This window comes from Mastigoproctus giganteus, chromosome 2 (assembly GCF_048544385.1).
Source record: "Mastigoproctus giganteus isolate SK-2022 chromosome 2, ASM4854438v1, whole genome shotgun sequence".
Classification (NCBI taxonomy): Eukaryota; Metazoa; Arthropoda; class Arachnida; order Uropygi; family Thelyphonidae; genus Mastigoproctus; species Mastigoproctus giganteus.
In genome coordinates, this window is record NC_143576.1 from 150,797,370 (window position 1) to 150,817,183 (window position 19,814).

A 19,814-nucleotide genomic window follows, 5' to 3' on the forward strand; every position below is an offset into this window, starting at 1 on the left:
AAGGGGTGGTTGAGGGGGAGAAGACAGAGAGTGGTAATCAATGGACACTGCTCATCGTGGACTAATGTTATTAGTGGAGCCCCTCAGGGCTCAGTGTTGGGTCCATTATTGTTTTCTGTATTTATAAATGATATTGATGATGGTATATCAAGCTTAATGTCCAAGTTTGCAGACGATACAAAGGTTGGCAGGGTTGTCAAGGACACTACTGACACTATGGTGCTGCAACAGGATCTGGAAAGGTTGAGCAGATGGGCTGAGAGGTGGCAAATGAAGTTTAACATTGACAAATATAAAGTACTACTCATGGGAAACAGCAACCCCAGAGCAACGTATCAACTCTGTGGTACTACACTGACAGTGGTAGAGAATGAAAGGGACTTGGGGGTGGTTGTGCAGGCAGATATGAAGTTCTCTGAGCAGTGCAGACGGGCTGCAAGAGTAGCTCATGGAGTATTGTCAATGATATACAGAAATTTTTCCAGCAGGGATAAGGAGGTGATTATTCCATTGTATAAGGCAATGGTCAGGCCACACCTAGAGATATACAGGTCTGGAGGCCTCATTTCAAGAAGGATGTAGAGCTGCTGGAACGAGTACAGAGAAGGGCAACAAGATTAGTGAATGGAACAAAGGGGTGCTCTTACGAAGAAAGGCTTAAGTTTTGCAAATTACAGTGTCTGGAGACTAGGCACCAGCGAGGTGATCTGATAGAGGTGTATAAAGCCTTGAATGGTTTAAGCATGCTCAATGCTGATGGGATTCTTCCTCTAGCTCAGCAAAATCACCTGAGAGGGCATAAATTCAAATTGAGGAAAGACAGATGTAGGATAGACGTGCGGAAATTTGCCTTTAGCCAGCGGGTGGTTGGTTGGTGGAACAGACTCCCATCCCTTGTGGTGGAGGTTGATAGCCTAAATAAGTTTAAGGCTCAGCTGGACAGGTATTTTGAACGAACAGAGGGGTGAAGTGGAAGTGGTTTTTTTTTTTTTTTTTTTTTTGGCTGATGCTGCATAAGCTTGCTTTCTTGCATCAAATGCCTCTACTAATGCTAATATTTCTCCTGGGTTAAGGAGATGGTTATCCCCTTGTATAAGGCAATGGTCAGGCCACACACTGAGTACTGTATACAGGTCTGGAGGCCTCATTTTATGAAGGATGTAGAGTTGTTGGAATGAGTGCAGAGAAGGGCAACAAGATTAGTGAATGGAACGAAGGGTTGCGCTTACGAAGAAAGGCTTAAGTTTTGAAGATTACAGTATCTGGATACTAGGCACCTGCAAGGTGATCTGATTGAGGTGTATAAAGCCTTGAGTGGTTCAAGCATTCTCAATGCAGATAGGATTCTTCCTCTTACTCAGAATAATCACCTGAGAGGGCATAAATTCAATTTGAGGAAAGACAGTTGTAGGATAGATGTGTGGAAGGTTGCCTTTAGCCAGCGGGTAGTTGATTGGTGGAACAGACTTCCATCTTTTGTTGTGGAAGTTGATAGTCTAAATAAATTTAAGTCTGAGCTGGACAGGTATTTGGAACGAATGGAGGGGTGAAATGGAAGTGGTTTTTTTTTTTTGGCTGATGCTGCATAAGCTTGCTTTCTTGCATCGTATGCCTCTACTAATGCTAAAATTGTATTGTAGCATTTTTTAAAAAAACTATTTCATTTATAATTGTTATAAAAAAAAAACATTTAAATGTTGTAATATTTTATTTCGTAATAGCATAGCATACTGTAATATTTTGTTAACTTTAAAATATTTTGTAATCCTTTAGCCATAACTGTTGTGTAGGATATTGACTTACATGTATTGGCTATTAGAGAATCAGACAGAAACATTGGACTACAAAAAAGAGGGCAAAGAACCTTATATACAATTGCAGTACGACCTATGAAAAAATTAATGAAATAAAAAATTAAAAAGAGATAATGGTAATGATTGAATTAAATGAGTAAATTAATGCAAATAATTTTAATTTGTATTGTATCACACAAAAGCAACAAAAATCTCGACTAGTGGGAAAGATAATCTTGGTCATGCCTGAAGGTATGCTGAATCATACACCGGGAATGTAGCAGTGCAGTATGCTGGTGAAGTTACCCATCAAATATGTTATCGATCACTTCCTAATATAGAGTGTAATTAATTAGGAATGTGAAAGGGAGAGTAATTCTTAGAGAAAAGGGGGGGTTAAATTCCAAATAAAAAAAAACAGTATGAAAAATTTTGCGGTAAGCCCTCTGATTAGTAGAAAGCTTCAAGGAAGAAAAAAAGAGGGAAAGGGCGCGGAGTCTAAAACGTTTTAGTAAGGAGTACAATCGGGAAACGTTTTGGTAAGGAGTATGGTAGTAAAAATAATTATGGAGAAGGGAAGTTTTTTTAGTGTAATCAAGGCCCCAATGAAACGAAAAGATAAAGAGCGTTAAAGTGGAAAGATAATGGTAAACATCTGCCTATAAGGAGAGAATCATTGGGTTGTATCAAAGCTGTTTAGAGAATCAAGAAATCCTGATCGTATATGCCGGGAGTGGCCATTTCATTGAATATATACAGTGTCGCCAGGATGTATGCAGCCCATGGATGCCAATGATCGTAATCATCCTGAAATCCAGAACCCTTGCTATATGAGAACATCTCTAAAACTCCAGAAGGAACTGCCAGTTGAAATTCCAACAAGAATGGAAGGGTATCCCAAGTAAGTGAATGACTAAATAGTTATATTAGGGGGCGGAACAAACTATTAAAATTGTAAGAGTGAAATAATGAGACTGATTATGATTATGGAAATTGTAATGTGTAGCATACAAAGTAATAAGAATATAGTGAGAACTCTACATCTAACAAATTGATTACAATTATACACAAAAAACGCGCCTCTGTAGCCAGGTGGGAAGGAGCAGCAGTGCGTAGCACACGCTTCTTGATTAGACCGGGGTTCCAGCCCGTCACCACGAAATACGGAGGATGCGGAAAGGTCAAGGGAATGACCACGGCATATTCCCGGAGCAATATGGCCTTAGTTGCTAATGCTCCTAAAAAAACCAAATAACAACAACAACAACAAATATACACAAATACTTTACATATGTACCCAAAGAAGAACAAATAGCAGAGTGTATATGACGGATTATTTACTGTAGTTAAAGTAATGTTAGTATAAAGTGGGTTGAATTAAGTTGGTAGTATACTAGAATAGGTAAAAAAAAAAAAAAAAAATCAATGAGAAGTAAAATACTCTTAGAACGAATCAAGTAGTAGTAGTAGTAGTAGTAGTAGTGGCACATGATGCAAGAAAGCAAGTGTAGGAGCTTATGCAGCATCAGCCAAAAAAAAAAAAAAAAAAAATCACACCATTCCCTCCAAATGCCTGTCCAGTTCCTCCTTAAATTTATTTAACCTATCAACTTCCACAACGACAGATGGAAGTTTGTTCCAGCAATTAACCACCCGCTGGCTAAAGGCAAATTTCCGCACATCTATTCTACATCTGTCCTTTCTTAATTTGAACTTATGTCCCCGTAGGTTGGTAATCTGAACAAGTGGAAGGATCCCATCAGAATTCAGCGTGCTCAACCCATTCAAGGCCTTATAGACCTCAATCAGATCACCGCGCAGGTGCCTAGTCTCCAGCCACTGCAATTTGCAGAACTTAAGCCTCTCTTGGTAAGAGAATCCCTTCATTCCCCTCACCAATCGTGTTGCTCTTCTCTGTACACGCTCAAGCAAATCTACATCCTTCCTAAAATGAGGCCTCCAGACCTGTACGCAGTACTCAAGGCGTGGCCTGACCATTGCCTTATACAGAGGGACAATCACCTCCTTTTCCCTGCTAGCAAAATTCCTATATATCATTGACAAAACCCCATGACCCGCCCTAGCAGCCTGTCTGCACTGCTCAGAAAACTTCATATCTGACTGCACAATTACTCCCAGGTCTTTTTCATTTTCTACCACCTTAAGTGTAGTACCACACAGTTGGTACGTTTCTCTGGGGTTACTTCTACCCATATGCAGTACTTTGCATTTGTCAAGGTTGAACTTCAGTTGCCACTTCTTAGCCCATCTGCCCAAATTATCTAGATCCTGTTGCAGTAGCACATGGTATGACTAATTAAAAGTGTATGTGTATGACTAATTAAAAGCATATGATTTCTAAAGGGAAGTTCTGTTATTTGGTTTTTAGGAGCATTAGCAACTAAGGCCATATTGCTTCCGGGATATGCGGTGGTCATTCCCTGACCTTTCCATATCCTCCATATTTCATGGGCCTGAACCCCGGTCTAATCAAGAAGCTTGTGCTACGCACTGCTACTCCTGCCCACCTGGCTACGGTGGGCAGGAGTAGCAGTGCGGGAAGTTCTTTGTGAAACAGATTAATTGTTATGATTAAAGGTCCCCTGATCGAATATATTGATGTATACGTACCATTATACAAATGTTAATTGTGCACATAATAGGCTATGTACTGTGTATGATATGAGTCAACCAAGTGAGACTGAACATTGATAATCAAGAAGAGAATGTCTAAGTAATGAATACATAGTTACTGCTATACTGTTGTTGATAATTGATTAACCTTAACCCTTCAAGTGTGTGAGAACCTATGAAATTGTCAAATATGTATATAGATATGTATCTACATTGTAATTATTCATCAGTGTGTCTTAAAAATTGTTTTTTACCAAATTTATTGCTTATAGTTATTCATAGATACTGACACTTGCTTGCTGCTATAAAGAAAAAAAAAAAAAAAAGATTGTATTAAATCTGAGGGGGAATACCTAACCCTCCTTGAGCCAGTAATCCCTGAACTATCTCAGAATCCTGCAGTCAGATAGTGCAGTGGAAATATGAAAGAGGAGGGGAACTTTTATAGCTTAAGTCCAGTAGAGCTCCAAATTAACACCTCTATAATACTGATAAAGAAAGCAAAACCCCCACAATTGTCGATCCAGCTAAAGAAGCAAAAACAAGTTCCCACAGTTGTTAGAACTAGAACTAGTAAGGGCTGCATGAATATACCATATTAAAATTGTAATTTTCAGTCACTTATTGAAACAGAGTATGGTATCAAAAGTATTGGGGCACCAAAGACAATGTATTCTTTGCAGGCAAAATAATTTAGCCTCCCCCTCAGTTTTATATTTGTATAATAAAATGCCTGAAAATTTCTGTATTTCTAAATCTCTCATTTTATATGAAACACTTAATGATTCAGTTTTATTTTACAGGGAGACCTTGACAATCTTGAAAAGAAGGCAATTTTTCTAACTGTACATGATATTGGTAGTAATCGTAAGTAGTTTTCCTCAATCATATAAGTTGATAGTTGAATCTCAGTTACTAGAGGTAATGGTCTGGGAAAGCACGTATAATACAAAACACGTGAAAAAGCTAATCGTATGTGTTTTATTGAACAATGAAAAATGTCACTTAAGGGCTCAGATTACAGAAATTTCAGTGAAAATAATAATAATAACAACACTAAACTTGGTTTTTATGGTATAATGAATTGGGGGTGGATGTCCATTAAATCTGGAGGTTTTTTTTTTTTGAGATCATTTTGTTGCCGACTTTTAATTTAAATCATTCTATATATTGATATATTAGAAACGCTGAATAAAGTTAAATAATAATAAAAAATTCAGTGTCAGAGCTTAGTAGCTGAAGTTGACATACTAATGAATCTTCAGAGTCAGACTCTTTAAACTCCATAAGCCTAGCTTTGTCTTTAATGTCTAACCCTTTTTCAGGCCATATCACTCACAGACATGGGAAATAGACACGCCATAGTTGAATTCTCTAACAGCTTTAATTTTAGTGTTGCTAACTTTCTATCCTGTGTGAATATCGCCTCTGCATTTTTATGTTTATTATGCTGGTACTTGCTGGCCATATGGTCAAATCACTATCACTGTAAATGTATTAGAAGTGAATAAAGATGTAACAAAGCAAGCTTATGCATTGGGGGAGAAGAATCAGTTGTATATTCCGTCTAACAATTCATGTAATCTTTCCTTAAATTGATCCAAAATATATTCACTCCTGTAACACCAGATGGAAGTTTGTTCTTACAATCATTTACTCTCTGGCCAAAAAAATTTTTTGTACATCTTTCCTACAATCATCCTTTTTCAGTTTTAAATTTATATTGTGTGCATGCGTGCGGCCCAAGAAAGAGGAAATCAGAATTTAGCTTACCCAATATCCATTTAAAGTCTTATGCACTTCAACTGGTCTCCTCACAAGTGCTTAGCTTGCCAGTGCTGCAGTTTGCAGAACCTGAAGTCTTTCTTGGTAAAAGTGCCCTTCATGTCCCTGGTTAAACTTGTTACTCTCTGAGCCTGTTCAAACAGGTGCACATCCTAAAGTGAGGATACAGTACTTAAGATGTGGCCTAACCATTGCCTTACAAACATGCATAAAATGGCCTAGGGTCATTTTCAAAATATATACAATAAAGGGCCTGCCATTTATTATATATATATATATATATATATATTTTTTTTTTTTTTTTTTTTAATTAATGGAATTTATGACATAAATTTAGAAAATACTTTGTGCATTGCTACGACAAATACCGATCCAGATATTGATCCAATGATAAAAATAAACAGTATCAAATCTCTCATTAAATATAAAAATAATAATATTGCAATTTTTGTTACTGGAATAAATTATGTATAAATATTACAATAAATATCATAAAACTGTTTATGACAATTTTTTCATTATACACCATTTTAATAAAACTAAAAATAATCATAAAAATTGTAGAAAGCTAAAAAAAAAATTGGCCCCCTTGGTGTGCACTTGCTCAAAAAATATCAGTGTAAATCCTACTCAATACACATGCTGCATAAGCTTGCTTTCTTGCATCAAATGCCTCTGCTAATGCTAAGATTTAAGGTAATTCATAAAACGTTTTGATCAAAAGCCTTATATGCTCTGTTCCACAAAATCTTCTTTGGGATGCAAATTGTTTGCAACTTATAATGCAAGGAAGCAAGCTAATACAGCATCACCTGGGGGAATATATTCACAATTGTTTGCCCCCATAATGGCGCCTCTGTAGCCAGGTGGGCAGGAGCAGCAGTGCGTAGCACACGCTTTTTGATTAGGCCGGGATTCGAGTCCATGACCACCAAATACGGAGGATGCAGAAAGGTCAGGGAATAACCACCCCATATCCCGGGAGCAATATGGCCTTAGTCGCTAATGCTCCTAAAAACCAAAATAACAACAACAACAAACAGCCCCCGTAATAATTTGCTTAAGCCTTTTGATATTTAATTTATTCAAACTACCCACTTCCACAGCACTAGCTGGAAGTTTTGAAAGTGGGTAGTGTGAATAATTTAAATGTATTTTAACTATTGTATTCTATCAATAATATACTGGCTACCATTAATAGCCAATGTATGAATAGTCTTCTTGCTTGCTCATGTTCTAAAGTCCTTTCCTTATAGTTTTTCCAGAGCGACAGTATGGCTTTTTTTTTTACATTTATAAAAAAAAAAAAAAAAAAAAAGTTATTTTGGTTTGTTTAAGTATTATTTTGGAAACTTCACTAAATTTCAGGAACACCAGATTTCTGTTTATGATCTTATGGAATTTTTCACAATACTTAACATATTAATTTCCATATAAATTCACTCAGTTGTGAATTAATTCTATTCTCAGTCACTATGCAAAATGCTAGTTTCCCTTTGAGGTCAGTCACTGCTGGATAATTGAAAATGTCTTTAATAGGTACCGTTAGCACTAATTTAAATTTCCATGCCCATCAGTACCTCTGCTGCAAATGTAATTGTTGTTTCTGGTATGTTGTAAAAATTCTCCTTTACCTCACTCACCCCTGTGCATTATGGCCCAGTTGCCCTTGTGCCATTATGCCCAACAAAAGACATCCCCCACAGAGTTTCCTCTGGATAATCAGATTCATTGTAATTATGACAATGCAGACATCTTCCTTCTTAGGATTTTCTTGGTGATCAAATAGGATTCCTCAATTTTGTTCATTTAAAAATTTCTGAGATTTAAAAATGGTCCCAACACTTTAAATGGCTGCTATTGTGCTTATGCCTCAAATTGACAGGCCTCATGGCTTTGGCAGGATAATCAATAACTGCACTGCTTTTGACTATTAGGCTTTTTCCTATCACTATATAACTTCTGGCCCAACATGGTTTTTACTGATTTGTACACCACCAATTTAGCCAACACAAAGAAAAACAAAATTTGTCTCTATTTGTACCTGATTTCTTCCTGACCTTTCCAAAGAGTTGCTGATTTATTTCTCGTCAGCAATCTACATATTTGAAATTCCTAATGATATAAAAAAAAAAAAACAAGTAAACTGCAGCCATTATTAATCCACTGCAGGCTCCTCAAAGATTCATGCTGAGGGGAAAAGAACCATAATCTGTCATGCTGGTACAGTGCAGGTTGGCAGATCAGCCATATTAAGCCGTCAGGGGTTTGAACCCCGGTCTACTCAATGAGTGTGTGTTACTGCACTTCTGTACTTAACCACTCGGCTATGGAGGCCGCCCTAATGAGAACTCCCAATCGATTTTTTTTTTTTTTTTTTTTTTTCACACACACATAATCCAAGATTTCAGCTATCCTTGTTTTGCTATTTATATTTGCTCCTTCAGCTATCCCAGAGGATAATGCACCTGTCCTCACAAGTTTTGGAATGTTAGATAGTATGGTATCATCTTTATCACCAGCCACCAATTATCTTTGGTGATGCCTTGGAATTCAGGAGCATCAGTGTTTACTGTTTTCTGAACGTATAGATTCTTTCTGCTGAGCTCCATACTATTTTTTTTTTTTTTTTTTTTTTTTTGTTACTACAGATACAAAAACAAATTTTATAACATCTAGCTATATAAAACTATTATAATTCTTACTTTGAATTACAATTCATACTACTTTCTTGCAATTAAACTTTATATCTATATCTCTTTTCCCACATATGTATATATATTAGTGATATATATATATATATATATATATATATATATATATATATATATAAGTGATATTAAAAGAGCAAAGAAATATAGAAAAAGAGTAAAGAAAGGAAAGAAAAAAATTATCTTTGTATACATTAAAATAATTTTCCACCTAGTGATATTTATTCAGCCAATGGGAGAAGAGGGATGCGGGTTACGTGGTAATATGTAACAAATACTAAAATATGTAACAGAAGCTTCTGTTTTAGCATGGTCATGCTAGATAAACCTTGTGCACGTGCTTTGTTTATCTACCATGACCATGTGATACCATTCTTGATTTCCATATGTAATGTATTTATGTATTCATAGCTGAGGGAGAGTCACACATGGTGTCGAAAGTTTCTTTAAGCATTCTGTTTTATTTTATCGAAAGAAGCGAATGCAGTGAGCAGGGGATGAAGTCCCGTAGTTTTACATTAAAAAACATTAAATTAAATTATACACAAGTGTACAAATAAAAAATGAAAATTGATAAATATATTGTCACATATCACACAACCCTGGTATCGTTATCAAGAATAAAGCAGCAGAATTGCATGAAAAGTTGACAGTATAGAGCCTCTGTTCCTAATATACAGGACATGCCAAAACAAAGTACAATTAAAAATGGTGAAATAAGGAGAATTCAGTCAGCATTTGAAATATATAAGGTAAAAGTCTTTACTCTTTTTTCTATACTTATTCACTTTTTTAATATCACTTATATTCATTATAGTTGTTGGATCATTTCTGTATGTAAATATTAAAAGTGAAGCCAGCTTCACTTTTAATACAGTAGAATGCCAATTATCTGAACATCAGTTATCCGAACCACCGCCGCTACCCCAAAAAAAAAAAAATTTTACAGTATCTACTTTTAGTGCACTGGTTGTGTGCCGAAATATTACTCCTGCCAATTAATGCATTCGTTTCTGATTATTTATTCGAAGATATATGGATACAAATAGTCCTCATTTGTCATTACAGGAGTTAAAAATCTTATAAATACAGGAGTTTGGTGGTGCCACAGGAACTAGTAGTTGTTGGTGGACTCTATTGTCAGGGAAACGGGGAACATATTGTGCACAAAGGGTAGGTGGAACAGGACCAGGGTATGTCTGCCAGGGGGCAAAGGTTAATGATGTTGTAGAGCAGATATCATCATTTAACGGCACAAAACGTGATATTGTTGTAAACGTTGGCACTAATGATATTAAGAGTAGGAGACCGACAGAATTACTTAACAAGTACAGGTCACTGTTGTAAAAAAGCTATGAATTATGGTTGAATTTGAAGTGTCTGCAATTCTGCCCAGACACAATAGGAGGACGTATGATGAGATTCTTATCGATCATTTTGGTTTTGGAGAGATTCTGCAAGGCTCGAGGGGTACAATTTTTCTCAGCCTGGTCTGTGCTTGTTAACAGGAAAGACTGCTTCTACAGGGATGGGATACACTTAAATAAAAAGGGTGCAAGAATATTTGCTGATGCTATCAAGGCAGTGTTAAGTGGGTCGAAAAACTGGTAGATTGGGGGGGGGATACATGGACTAATAGATTAACAGTAGCCGCTAGCACAGGTGAAAGTGATTCTTGCGCTGCTTCTATTGGAATGAGCAGCAGCCTGGAAAACAAGATGCAGGGGATTTCAGAGATTGCTGGGAGTCATTGCGGTACAAGTAAACACATGGGTTGTGTTGGGGTAGGTAAGAATAGGAACAGGTGCATGTATACTTGCATGTACACCAATGCTAGAAGTTTTGGAAATGAATTTGAGGTGTTAGTCAAAACATCAAAAAAGGCAGATATTGTTGATATATCAGAGACGTGGTGTCACACAGACATAAGGAATGCAGAACTGGAATTTGGGGAGTACAATGTATACAGGAAAGACAGACAGGATAGGAAGGGAGGAGGGGTTATGCTATTAGTTAAGAAACACATAAAATCCAAGGAGGTACAGCCAGTGGATATCGCTGGATAGTGCAGTGTGGAGTCAGTCTGGTGTGACATAAGCACTGGGAAATCAAAATTGAGAGTAGGAGTGCGTTATAGGCCTAAGGACTCTGATGAATATAATGATGTGCAGAGAAAGAGTGGGCCAGTAAATCGGAATGCCTTTCAGTAAATCGTGTCTTCCTTTCAGGTTCCCACGGTGGAAGATTGATCAATCTAACTGGACTGCCTTCCAACAGCAAGCAAAATTTGACCTCAGTACCGTCAGTCAGGAGCCTATCAATGATGCAGTAATGTACATCACAGAAATTATCGTCCAAGCAGCTGTGAATGCTGTTCCAAAAACATCTGCCCGGTTTCCAGCATTTCCCAAACCTTGGTGGAATTCACAATGCACAGCAGCAAAAAAAAGGCTCAAAACAAAGCATGGGGGATATTCCGCCGATATCCTACCACGACCAACCTTATAGCCTTTAAACGCACACGAGCCAAAGCACGCTACATCCGCCATCAGAGTCAAAAGGAATCATGGATCTATTTTACTTCATCGATTACCCAGTCCACTAGTACTAAGTTGATCTGGGATAAAATCCAGAAAAATGAAGGGAAAATATACATCCCACCCTTCTTCAATCCTAGATTATAATGGATGCACTATTGCAGATCCAACTGTAATAGCCAATTCCTTTGGGGAAACATTCTCTAACATCTCTGCAACAGCTCCGTATTCCCCAGAGTTCCTGGTCCTGAAATATAAAATTGAAAAACAACCACTTAATTTTAAGTCTGAGCCTTTATCCCTACGAGGCACTTACTATACAGGAACTGAAAAGAGCCCTCACTCTTTCCAAAGCAAGTGCTATTGGACCAGATGGCATCCTTTATGAAATGATTAAGCATCTTTCACCAAAATCTATGGATCACTCCTTCTATATAACAGAATCTTTATTGAAGGACAGTTTCCGGATTCCTGGCACAAGGCAACCATTCTTGCCTTTGCTAAGCCAGGAAAGGATCCAAAAGTCACTAGAAATTATCGTCCTATTGCTCTGACTAGCTGTCTGTGCAAAATCCTGGAGAGAATGGTTAATTTTCGTTTAATATGGTATTTAGAATCAAATGACCTTCTCTCCAACATTCAGTGCGGCTTCCGAAGGAACCGGTCCACTTTGGACCATCTTATTAGACTGGAAACATCCATCCGGGATGCTTTCCTAAAACGCGAACACCTGGTGTCAGTGTTCTTTGACATGGAGAAAGCGTACGACACAACTTGGAGATTTGGCATCTTAAAAGATCTGCATAGCCTTGGTCCTAGGGGGCAACTCCCCATTTTTATTAAAAACTTTCTAGCCAATCGATGTTTCCAAGTTCGTATGGGATCCTCACTCTCTTGTTCCTTTAGCCAAGATGAGGGAGTACAACAAGGATCAGTTTTAAGTGTCACGCTTTTCGCCATCAAAGTAAATTCCATCGCAGAACAACTTCCTCCAACTGTAAACAGTGCCCTCTGTGTTGATGACTTTAGCATATTTTGTCAGCCATGCAACATGAGGGTTACTGAAAGACAACTGCAAAAAGCCATGGATCGCCTTAATTCCTGGGCACTTGCTAATGTCTTCAGGTTCTCACCGGAGAAGACCGTTTGCGTACATTTTTGTCGTAAACGTAATCTTCGTCCTGAACCTGAATTAAGGCTCGGACAAAATGCTATTCCAGTAGCGGCGGACACAAAATTCTTGGGACTCGTATTTGATAAAAAGCTGACCTTTCTGCATCACATCTGTCAACTCCGCACAAAGTGCACAAGAGGGCTGAATATTCTGCGTTCTCTTTCCTCTACATCCTGGGGTGCAGATCGATGCACCCTACTACACATCTACCGTGCACTTGTACGATCCAGACTAGATTACGGGTCCCTGGTATACAATTCGGCCAGAGACAGTGTACTTTGATGGCTGGATCCTGTCCATCATCACGCTCTCCATATCGCTACTGGAGCATTTCGAACATCTCCTGTCCAGAGCTTATACGTCGAAGCAAACGAACCACCGTTATCACTTCGACGTAAGCAGTTGTCTCTAAAATACGCTTTAAAACTGAAATCCCTGCCAGACCATCCTATGTGGCCATTCGTTTTTGAGCCACGATGGGAAAATTTGTACAACACCCGTAAGACTGCCAATCGTCCTTTTGGTATTCGTCTCCAAGAGCTACTCAAAGAACTTAATATCAAGGTAGACAAAGTTGCCCAAACACTAAAGCAACCCCTTCAACCCTGGCATGCTCATGTTCCAACATGTGACTTCTCCCTTAGAAATTGGGGAAAGTCGGACACTCCATTATCTGTCTACCTGCAGCTTCATTCAGCACACCGAACTGAACATTCTGACTTCGCGCCAGTTTACACAGACGGTTCGAAGTCGGAATCATATGTGGGATCTGCTGCTGTCTTTACAGACACCACTACATTGGAGCAGATTTCTTCTGAATGCAGAATATTTACTACAGAGCTGCACGCTATAGAGTTAGCCTTGGATCACATTAGTAAATGCCAATACCAGCGGTTCATTTTACATTCCGACTCTCTCAGCACCTTACAGGCTTTAATAACTGTGAGATGTAATTCTCATCCAGTTCTGTCTAGCATTCAGCAGAAGATTCACGTCCTCCATTAATATCTGCTTCTGCTGGATTCCCAGCCACATTGGGATTAGGGGAAATAATTTGGCTGACACCGCAGCCAAATCAGCAATTCCCAATAATAATCGCTGCCTGTCAGTTCCCTATACAGACTACGGGCAAATAATACACCAGAAGAGACACACCCAATGGCAGGATTCGTGGAATAGACAGACTACAAATAAATTATATCGTATAAAGCCTGTAATTGAACCGTGGCAGTCTAGTCTGCACAGGAATCGTAAGGAGGAAGTTATTCTTGCCCAGACCCGCATAGGACATAGTCATTTGACTCATTCGTTTTTGCTGAGGGCTGATAACCCTCCTATGTGTGAGTCCTGTGGCACAATTTTAACTATCAGACACATTTTAATTGACTGTCCGGATTTTAGAATATCCGTTTTACCGCTTTTAATCATCTGACTGAGCTGTATACACTGTCAGATTTTATCCAACAATGACCATGTGTCTGCTATTTTTAGCTATTTTAAATCAATAAAGGTTTTTACTTGTATTTAAAATTTACATGTTATTGTTATTTCTTTATTGATTTATCTTTTCTACATTTTATACCTTTGTTATTTTATACATTGACATGGTGACCTAAGTAATTTGGTCAGTGAAATTAAAATTTTTATATATCCCTGGTTTTGGCGCATTATAGCCTTAGTTGCTAATGTGCCAATAAAACCCAAGAACCAACCAACCAACAGAGGTCTGAGACAGTGTTTAAATTCTATACAGTTGGACCAACTGATGATGTTACCAACATTAAATTCAAAATGGGAAACATTCAAAAAATTAATCTTGGAAGCTACTAGGCTTTACATACCAACTAAGAAATATTGTTGAAGTTTTAGGCCTAAATGTATGTCAGATGAACTAATGAGACATGTAGCAGAGAAGAAAAATGCATGGGATACATATAAATTAATGGGTGACATGGAAGTTTATGATAGATATAAGCTGGTCGGTAACCAAGTCAAATAGGAGGTTAGGCAGGCAAAGGCAGATTATGAGAAATCTTTGGCAAAGGATGCAAAGAAAAACAGCAAAGAATTCTTTACCTACATAAACTCTAGAAGGAAGGGGATGAATCAGATTGGTCCACTGGATATCGATGGTTCAACTGTTGATGATCCTGCTCAGGTGGTTAACAAACTAAATGAGTATTTTGCATCTGCATTTACACAAGAGGAGTTATTCAAGGAGGGGAATGCCAGAGGTGAACTAAACTCTGGCAGTGAGCTAGATTATTTTGTAATAACTGAGCGGAAAGTGGTGGAGAAGTTGTTGAAGATAAACATAAGAAAGGCACCTTGGGTGGATGGGATCTATCCAGTTATATTGAAGGAGGCCGCAAAGGAGTAAGCAAACCCTTAGCCATAATTATGAGAGCTTCCGTGGACTCAGGGGAGGTACCCATGGACGGGAGATGTGCAAATGTGATCTCAATTAACAAAGGAGGATCGAAGGGCAACACAAGTAATTATAGACCTGCTAGTTTAACTTCTGTTCCAGGGAAATTAATGGAGGCACTGGTTAAAGAAGCACTGCAGGATCACCTAGACAGGACTTCCGTTATAGCTCAGATACAGCTTGGTTTTGTTAAAGGGAAGTCTTGTCTGACCAATTTGATTGGATACTATGATGTGGTCACAAAGCAACTGGATGCAGGGAATAACTTTGATATCATATATTTGGATCTTAGAAAGGCTTTTGATACTGTTGCACATGGAAGACTGCTGCACAAGTTGGAGCAGTGCGGCACTGGAGGCAATTTGCTGCTGTGGATAAAGGGATGGTTGAGTTGGAGAAGACAGAGAGTGGTAATCAATTGACACTGCTCTTCATGGACTAATGTTATTAGTGGATTCCCTCAGGGTTCAGTGTTGGGTCCATTATTGTTTTGTGTATTTATAAATGATACTGATGATGTTATATCAGGCTTAATGTCCAAGTTTTCAGACGATACGAAGGTTGGCCAGGTTACTAATGACAGAACACTGCTGCAACAGGATCTAGAAAAGTTGAGCAGATGGGTTGAGAGTAAAGTACTACATATGGGAAGCAGTAACCCCAGCGTAACGTATCAACTCTGTGGTACTACACCGACAGTGGTAGAGTATGAAAAGGACCTGGGGGTAATTGTGCAGGCAGATAGGAAGTTTTCTGAGCAGTGCAGACGGTCTGCAAGAGGAGCTCATGGTGTCTTGTCAATGATATACAGGAATTTTTCTAGCAGGTATAAGGAGGTGATTATTAGCATTAGCATTAGTAGAGGCATATGATGCAAGAAAGCAAGCTTATTCAGCATTAGCCAAAAAAAAAAAAAAAAAAAAAAACCCTCTCCCATTTCACCCCTCCGTTCGTTTGAAATACCTGTCCAGTTGAGCTTTAAATTTGTTTAGGCTATCAACTTCAACAACAAGTGATGGAAGTCGGTTCCACCAACCAACCACCCGCTGGCCAAAGGCAAATTTCCGCACATCTATCCGACATCCATCCTTCCTCAATTTGAATTTATGCCCTCTGAGGTGATTATTCTGAGAAAGATGAAGAATCCCATTGGCATTGAGCATGCTCAAACCATTCAAAGCCTTATACACCTCTATCAGATCACCTTGCCGGTGCCTAGTCTCCAGACTCTGTAATTTGCAAAACTTAAGCCTTTCTTCGTAAGAGCAACCCTTTGTTCCATTTACTAATCTTGTTGCCCTTCTCTGTACCCGTTCCAGCAGCTCTACATCCTTCTTGAAATGAGGCCTCCAGACCTGTATACAGTACTCAAGATGTAGCCTAACCATTGCCTTCTACAAGGGAATAATCACCTCCTTATTCCTGCTAGAAAAATTCCTGTATATCATTGACAAGACACCATGAGCTACTCTTGCAGCTCGTCTGCACTGCTCAGAGAACTTCATATCTGCCTGCACAATTACCCCCAGGTCCTTTTCATTCTCCACCACTGTCAGTGTAGTACCGCAGAGTTGATACATTGCTCTGGGGTTACTGTTACCCATATGTAGTACTTTACATTTGTCAATGTTAAACTTCATTTGCCACCTCTCAGCCCATCTGTTCAACCTTTCCAGATCCTGTTGCAGCAGCATAGCGTCAGTAGTGTCCTTGAACGACCCTGCCAACCTTTGTATCATCTGCAAACTTAGACATTAAACTTGATATCCCATCATCAATATCATTCATAAACACCGAAAACAACAATGGACCCAACACTGAACCTTGAGGAACTCCACTAATAACATTAGTCCACGTTGAGCAGTGTCCATTGATTACCACTCTCTGTCTTCTGCCACTCAACCATCCCCTTATCCATAGCAGCAATTTGCCTCCAATGCCACACTGCTCCAATTTGTGCAGCAGTCTACCATGTGGAACAGTATCAAAAGCCTTTCTAAGATCCAAATATATAATATCATAGTTATTCCCTGCATCCAGTTCTTTTGTGACTACATCATAGTATCCAATCAAATTGGTCAGGCAAGACCTGCCCTTAACAAAACCATGCTGCATCTGAGCTATAACTGAATTCTTGTCTAGATGATCCTGCAGTGCTTCTTTAACCAGTGCCTCCATTAATTTACCTGGAACAGAAGTTAAACTAACAGGTCTATAATTACTTGTGTCAGCCTTTGATCCTCCTTTGTGAATTGGGGTTACATTTGCACATCTACAGTCTATGGGTACCTCCCCTGAGTCCAAAGAAGCTCTCATAATTATGGCTAGGGGTTTGCATACTTCCTTTGCTGCCTCCTTTAATATAACTGGATAGATCCCATCCACCCCAGGTGCCTTTTTTATGTTTATCCTCAACAATCTCTCCTCCACTTTCCTCTCAGTTATTACAAAATCATCCAGCTCACTGCCAATGTTTACTTTACCTACATCATTCTCCTTCCTGAATAACTCCTCATGCGTGAATGTAGATGCAAAATACTCGTTTAGATTGTTAGCCACCTGAGTAGGATCCTCAACTGTTGAACCATCAATATCCAGTGGACCAATCTGATTCATCCCTTTCCTTCTCGAGTTCAAGTATGTAAAGAACTCCTTTCTGTTTTTCTTTGCATCCTTTGCCAAGGATTTTTCGTAGTCTGCCTTTGCCTGCCTAATCTCCTTTGTGACTTGGTTACAGACCAACTTATATCTATCATAGGCTTCCATGTCACCCATTAATTTGTATGTATCCCATGCATTTTTCTTCTCTGCCACATGTCTCATTAGTCCATCTGACAACCATTTAGGCCTAAACCTTGAACAATATTTCTTAGTTGGTATGTAAAGCCTGGTAGCCACCAAGATTAGTTCCTTGAATGCTTCCCATTTTGAGTTTGCTGTTGGTAACATCATCAGTTGGTCCCACTGTATAGAATTTAAATACTGTCTCAGACCATCATAGTTGCCTTTACGAAAACAAAAACCCTTCCCTTTACCTCTGATGGTAGTTACCTCCTTGAGTAAATCCCACTTCAACACACTGTGATCACTGCCACCTAGTGGTTCATTTATCTGCAGGTTCTTAATGCATGAAGAATCACTACTGATAATCAGATCAAGAGTATTGCTCCCTCTTGTTGCCTCACGAACATGCTGATGTAGAAAACAATCATCCAATAAATCCACAAAAGCCTTGCTAGTGTGCGAGTGACCAACCCACAAATTCCAGTCAATATCTGGGAAATTAAAATCCCCCATTATAAGACTCTCTGATTTACTGGCCCACTCTATTTCCCTGTACAATATATTATTATACTCATCAGAGTCATTAGGCCTATAGCACACTCCTACTCTCAATTTTGATTTCCCTATGCTTATGTCACACCAAACTGACTCGACACTGCCCTGTCCATCGATGTCAACTGGCTTCACTTCCTTTGACTTTATGTGTTTCTTAATTAATAGCATAACCCCTCCTCCCCTCCTGTCCTGTCTATCCTTTCTATATACATTGTATTCCCCAAATTCCAGTTCCGCATTACTTATATCTGTGTGACACCACGTCTCTGATATCCCAACAATATCTGCCTTTGATGTTTTGAGCAATACCTCAAATTCATCAAATTTATTTACCAAACTCCTAGCATTGGTGTACACGCAGGTATACATGCACCTGTTTCTATTCTTAGCTACCCTAACACAACCCATGTGTTTACTTGTAACGCAATGACTACCAGCAGTCTCTGAAATATCCTGCATCTTGTTTTTCAGACTTCTGCTCATTTGAATAGAAGCAGTGCAAGAATCACTTCCACCTCTGCCAGTGGCTACTGTTAATCTATTAGTCCTTGTATCCCCCCCAACTAGCAGTTTTCCGACCCACCTAACACTGCCTCGACAGCATCAGCAAAAATTCTTGCACCCTTTCTATTTAAGTGGATCCCATCCCTGTAGAAGCAGTCTCTCCTGTTAACAAGTACAGTCCAGGCTGAAAAAAATTCTACCCCTTGAGCCTTGCACAATCCCTCCAGGGCCGAATTGATCGACAAGGCTCTCATCATATACTCCCTCCTATCGTGTCTGGGCAGAATTGCAGACACTTTCAAGTTCAACCCTAATTCACGGCATTTTTTCAACAGTGACCTGTACTTGCTAAGTAATTCCGCCGGTCTCCTACTCTTAATATCATTAGTGCCAACGTGTACAACTATATCACCTTTTGTGCCCTTAAAAGATGATATCCGCTCTACAACGTCATCAACCTTTGCCCCTGGCAGACATACCCTGGTCCTATTCCACCTATCCTTTTTACAAAGCATGTTCCCCGTTTCCCTGACAATAGAGTCACCAACAACTACTAGTTCCTGTGGGACCAGCGCATTCTGCCTAGGGGGCTGCCCCTGTGTTGCCTGATGACCAAGTGCAAGCTCTGGCGTTGATGTGGGCAGCTGAGAGCTTGATGGGCCCCTCAGTTTATTTCCTTCGAGGGCATCCACCCTGTCCTTCAAGGTCTCATAAAGGCCCATAACAACGCTGAGTTGTCGCCTGATTTCCTTGCACTCCTTACATCGTGCACACACAAAGACATCCCCCTTGGCAGTATCATGTCCCGTACCCGACTGCTCCGCAAACATCAAGCAAACAGTGCATTTTAATAGACTGTGATTCAGAGGGCAACTGCCCCCCTCAGTTCTCCCCTGAACCACAGCACTC

The 19,814-nt window shown here is 39.2% G+C and overlaps 1 protein-coding gene across 1 annotated transcript in view; it reads left to right on the top strand.

Annotated features, from left to right (window-relative positions):
- LOC150089661 (uncharacterized protein ZK1073.1-like) overlaps positions 1–19,814 on the top strand; it is a 505,123-nt gene that overhangs the window by 213,377 nt on the left and 271,932 nt on the right. Inside the window, exon 3 of the mRNA XM_090389582.1 lies at positions 5,231–5,294. Within this exon, the coding sequence (XP_090245708.1) occupies positions 5,231–5,294 (64 nt within the window). The remainder of the gene's footprint in view (positions 1–5,230; positions 5,295–19,814) is intronic.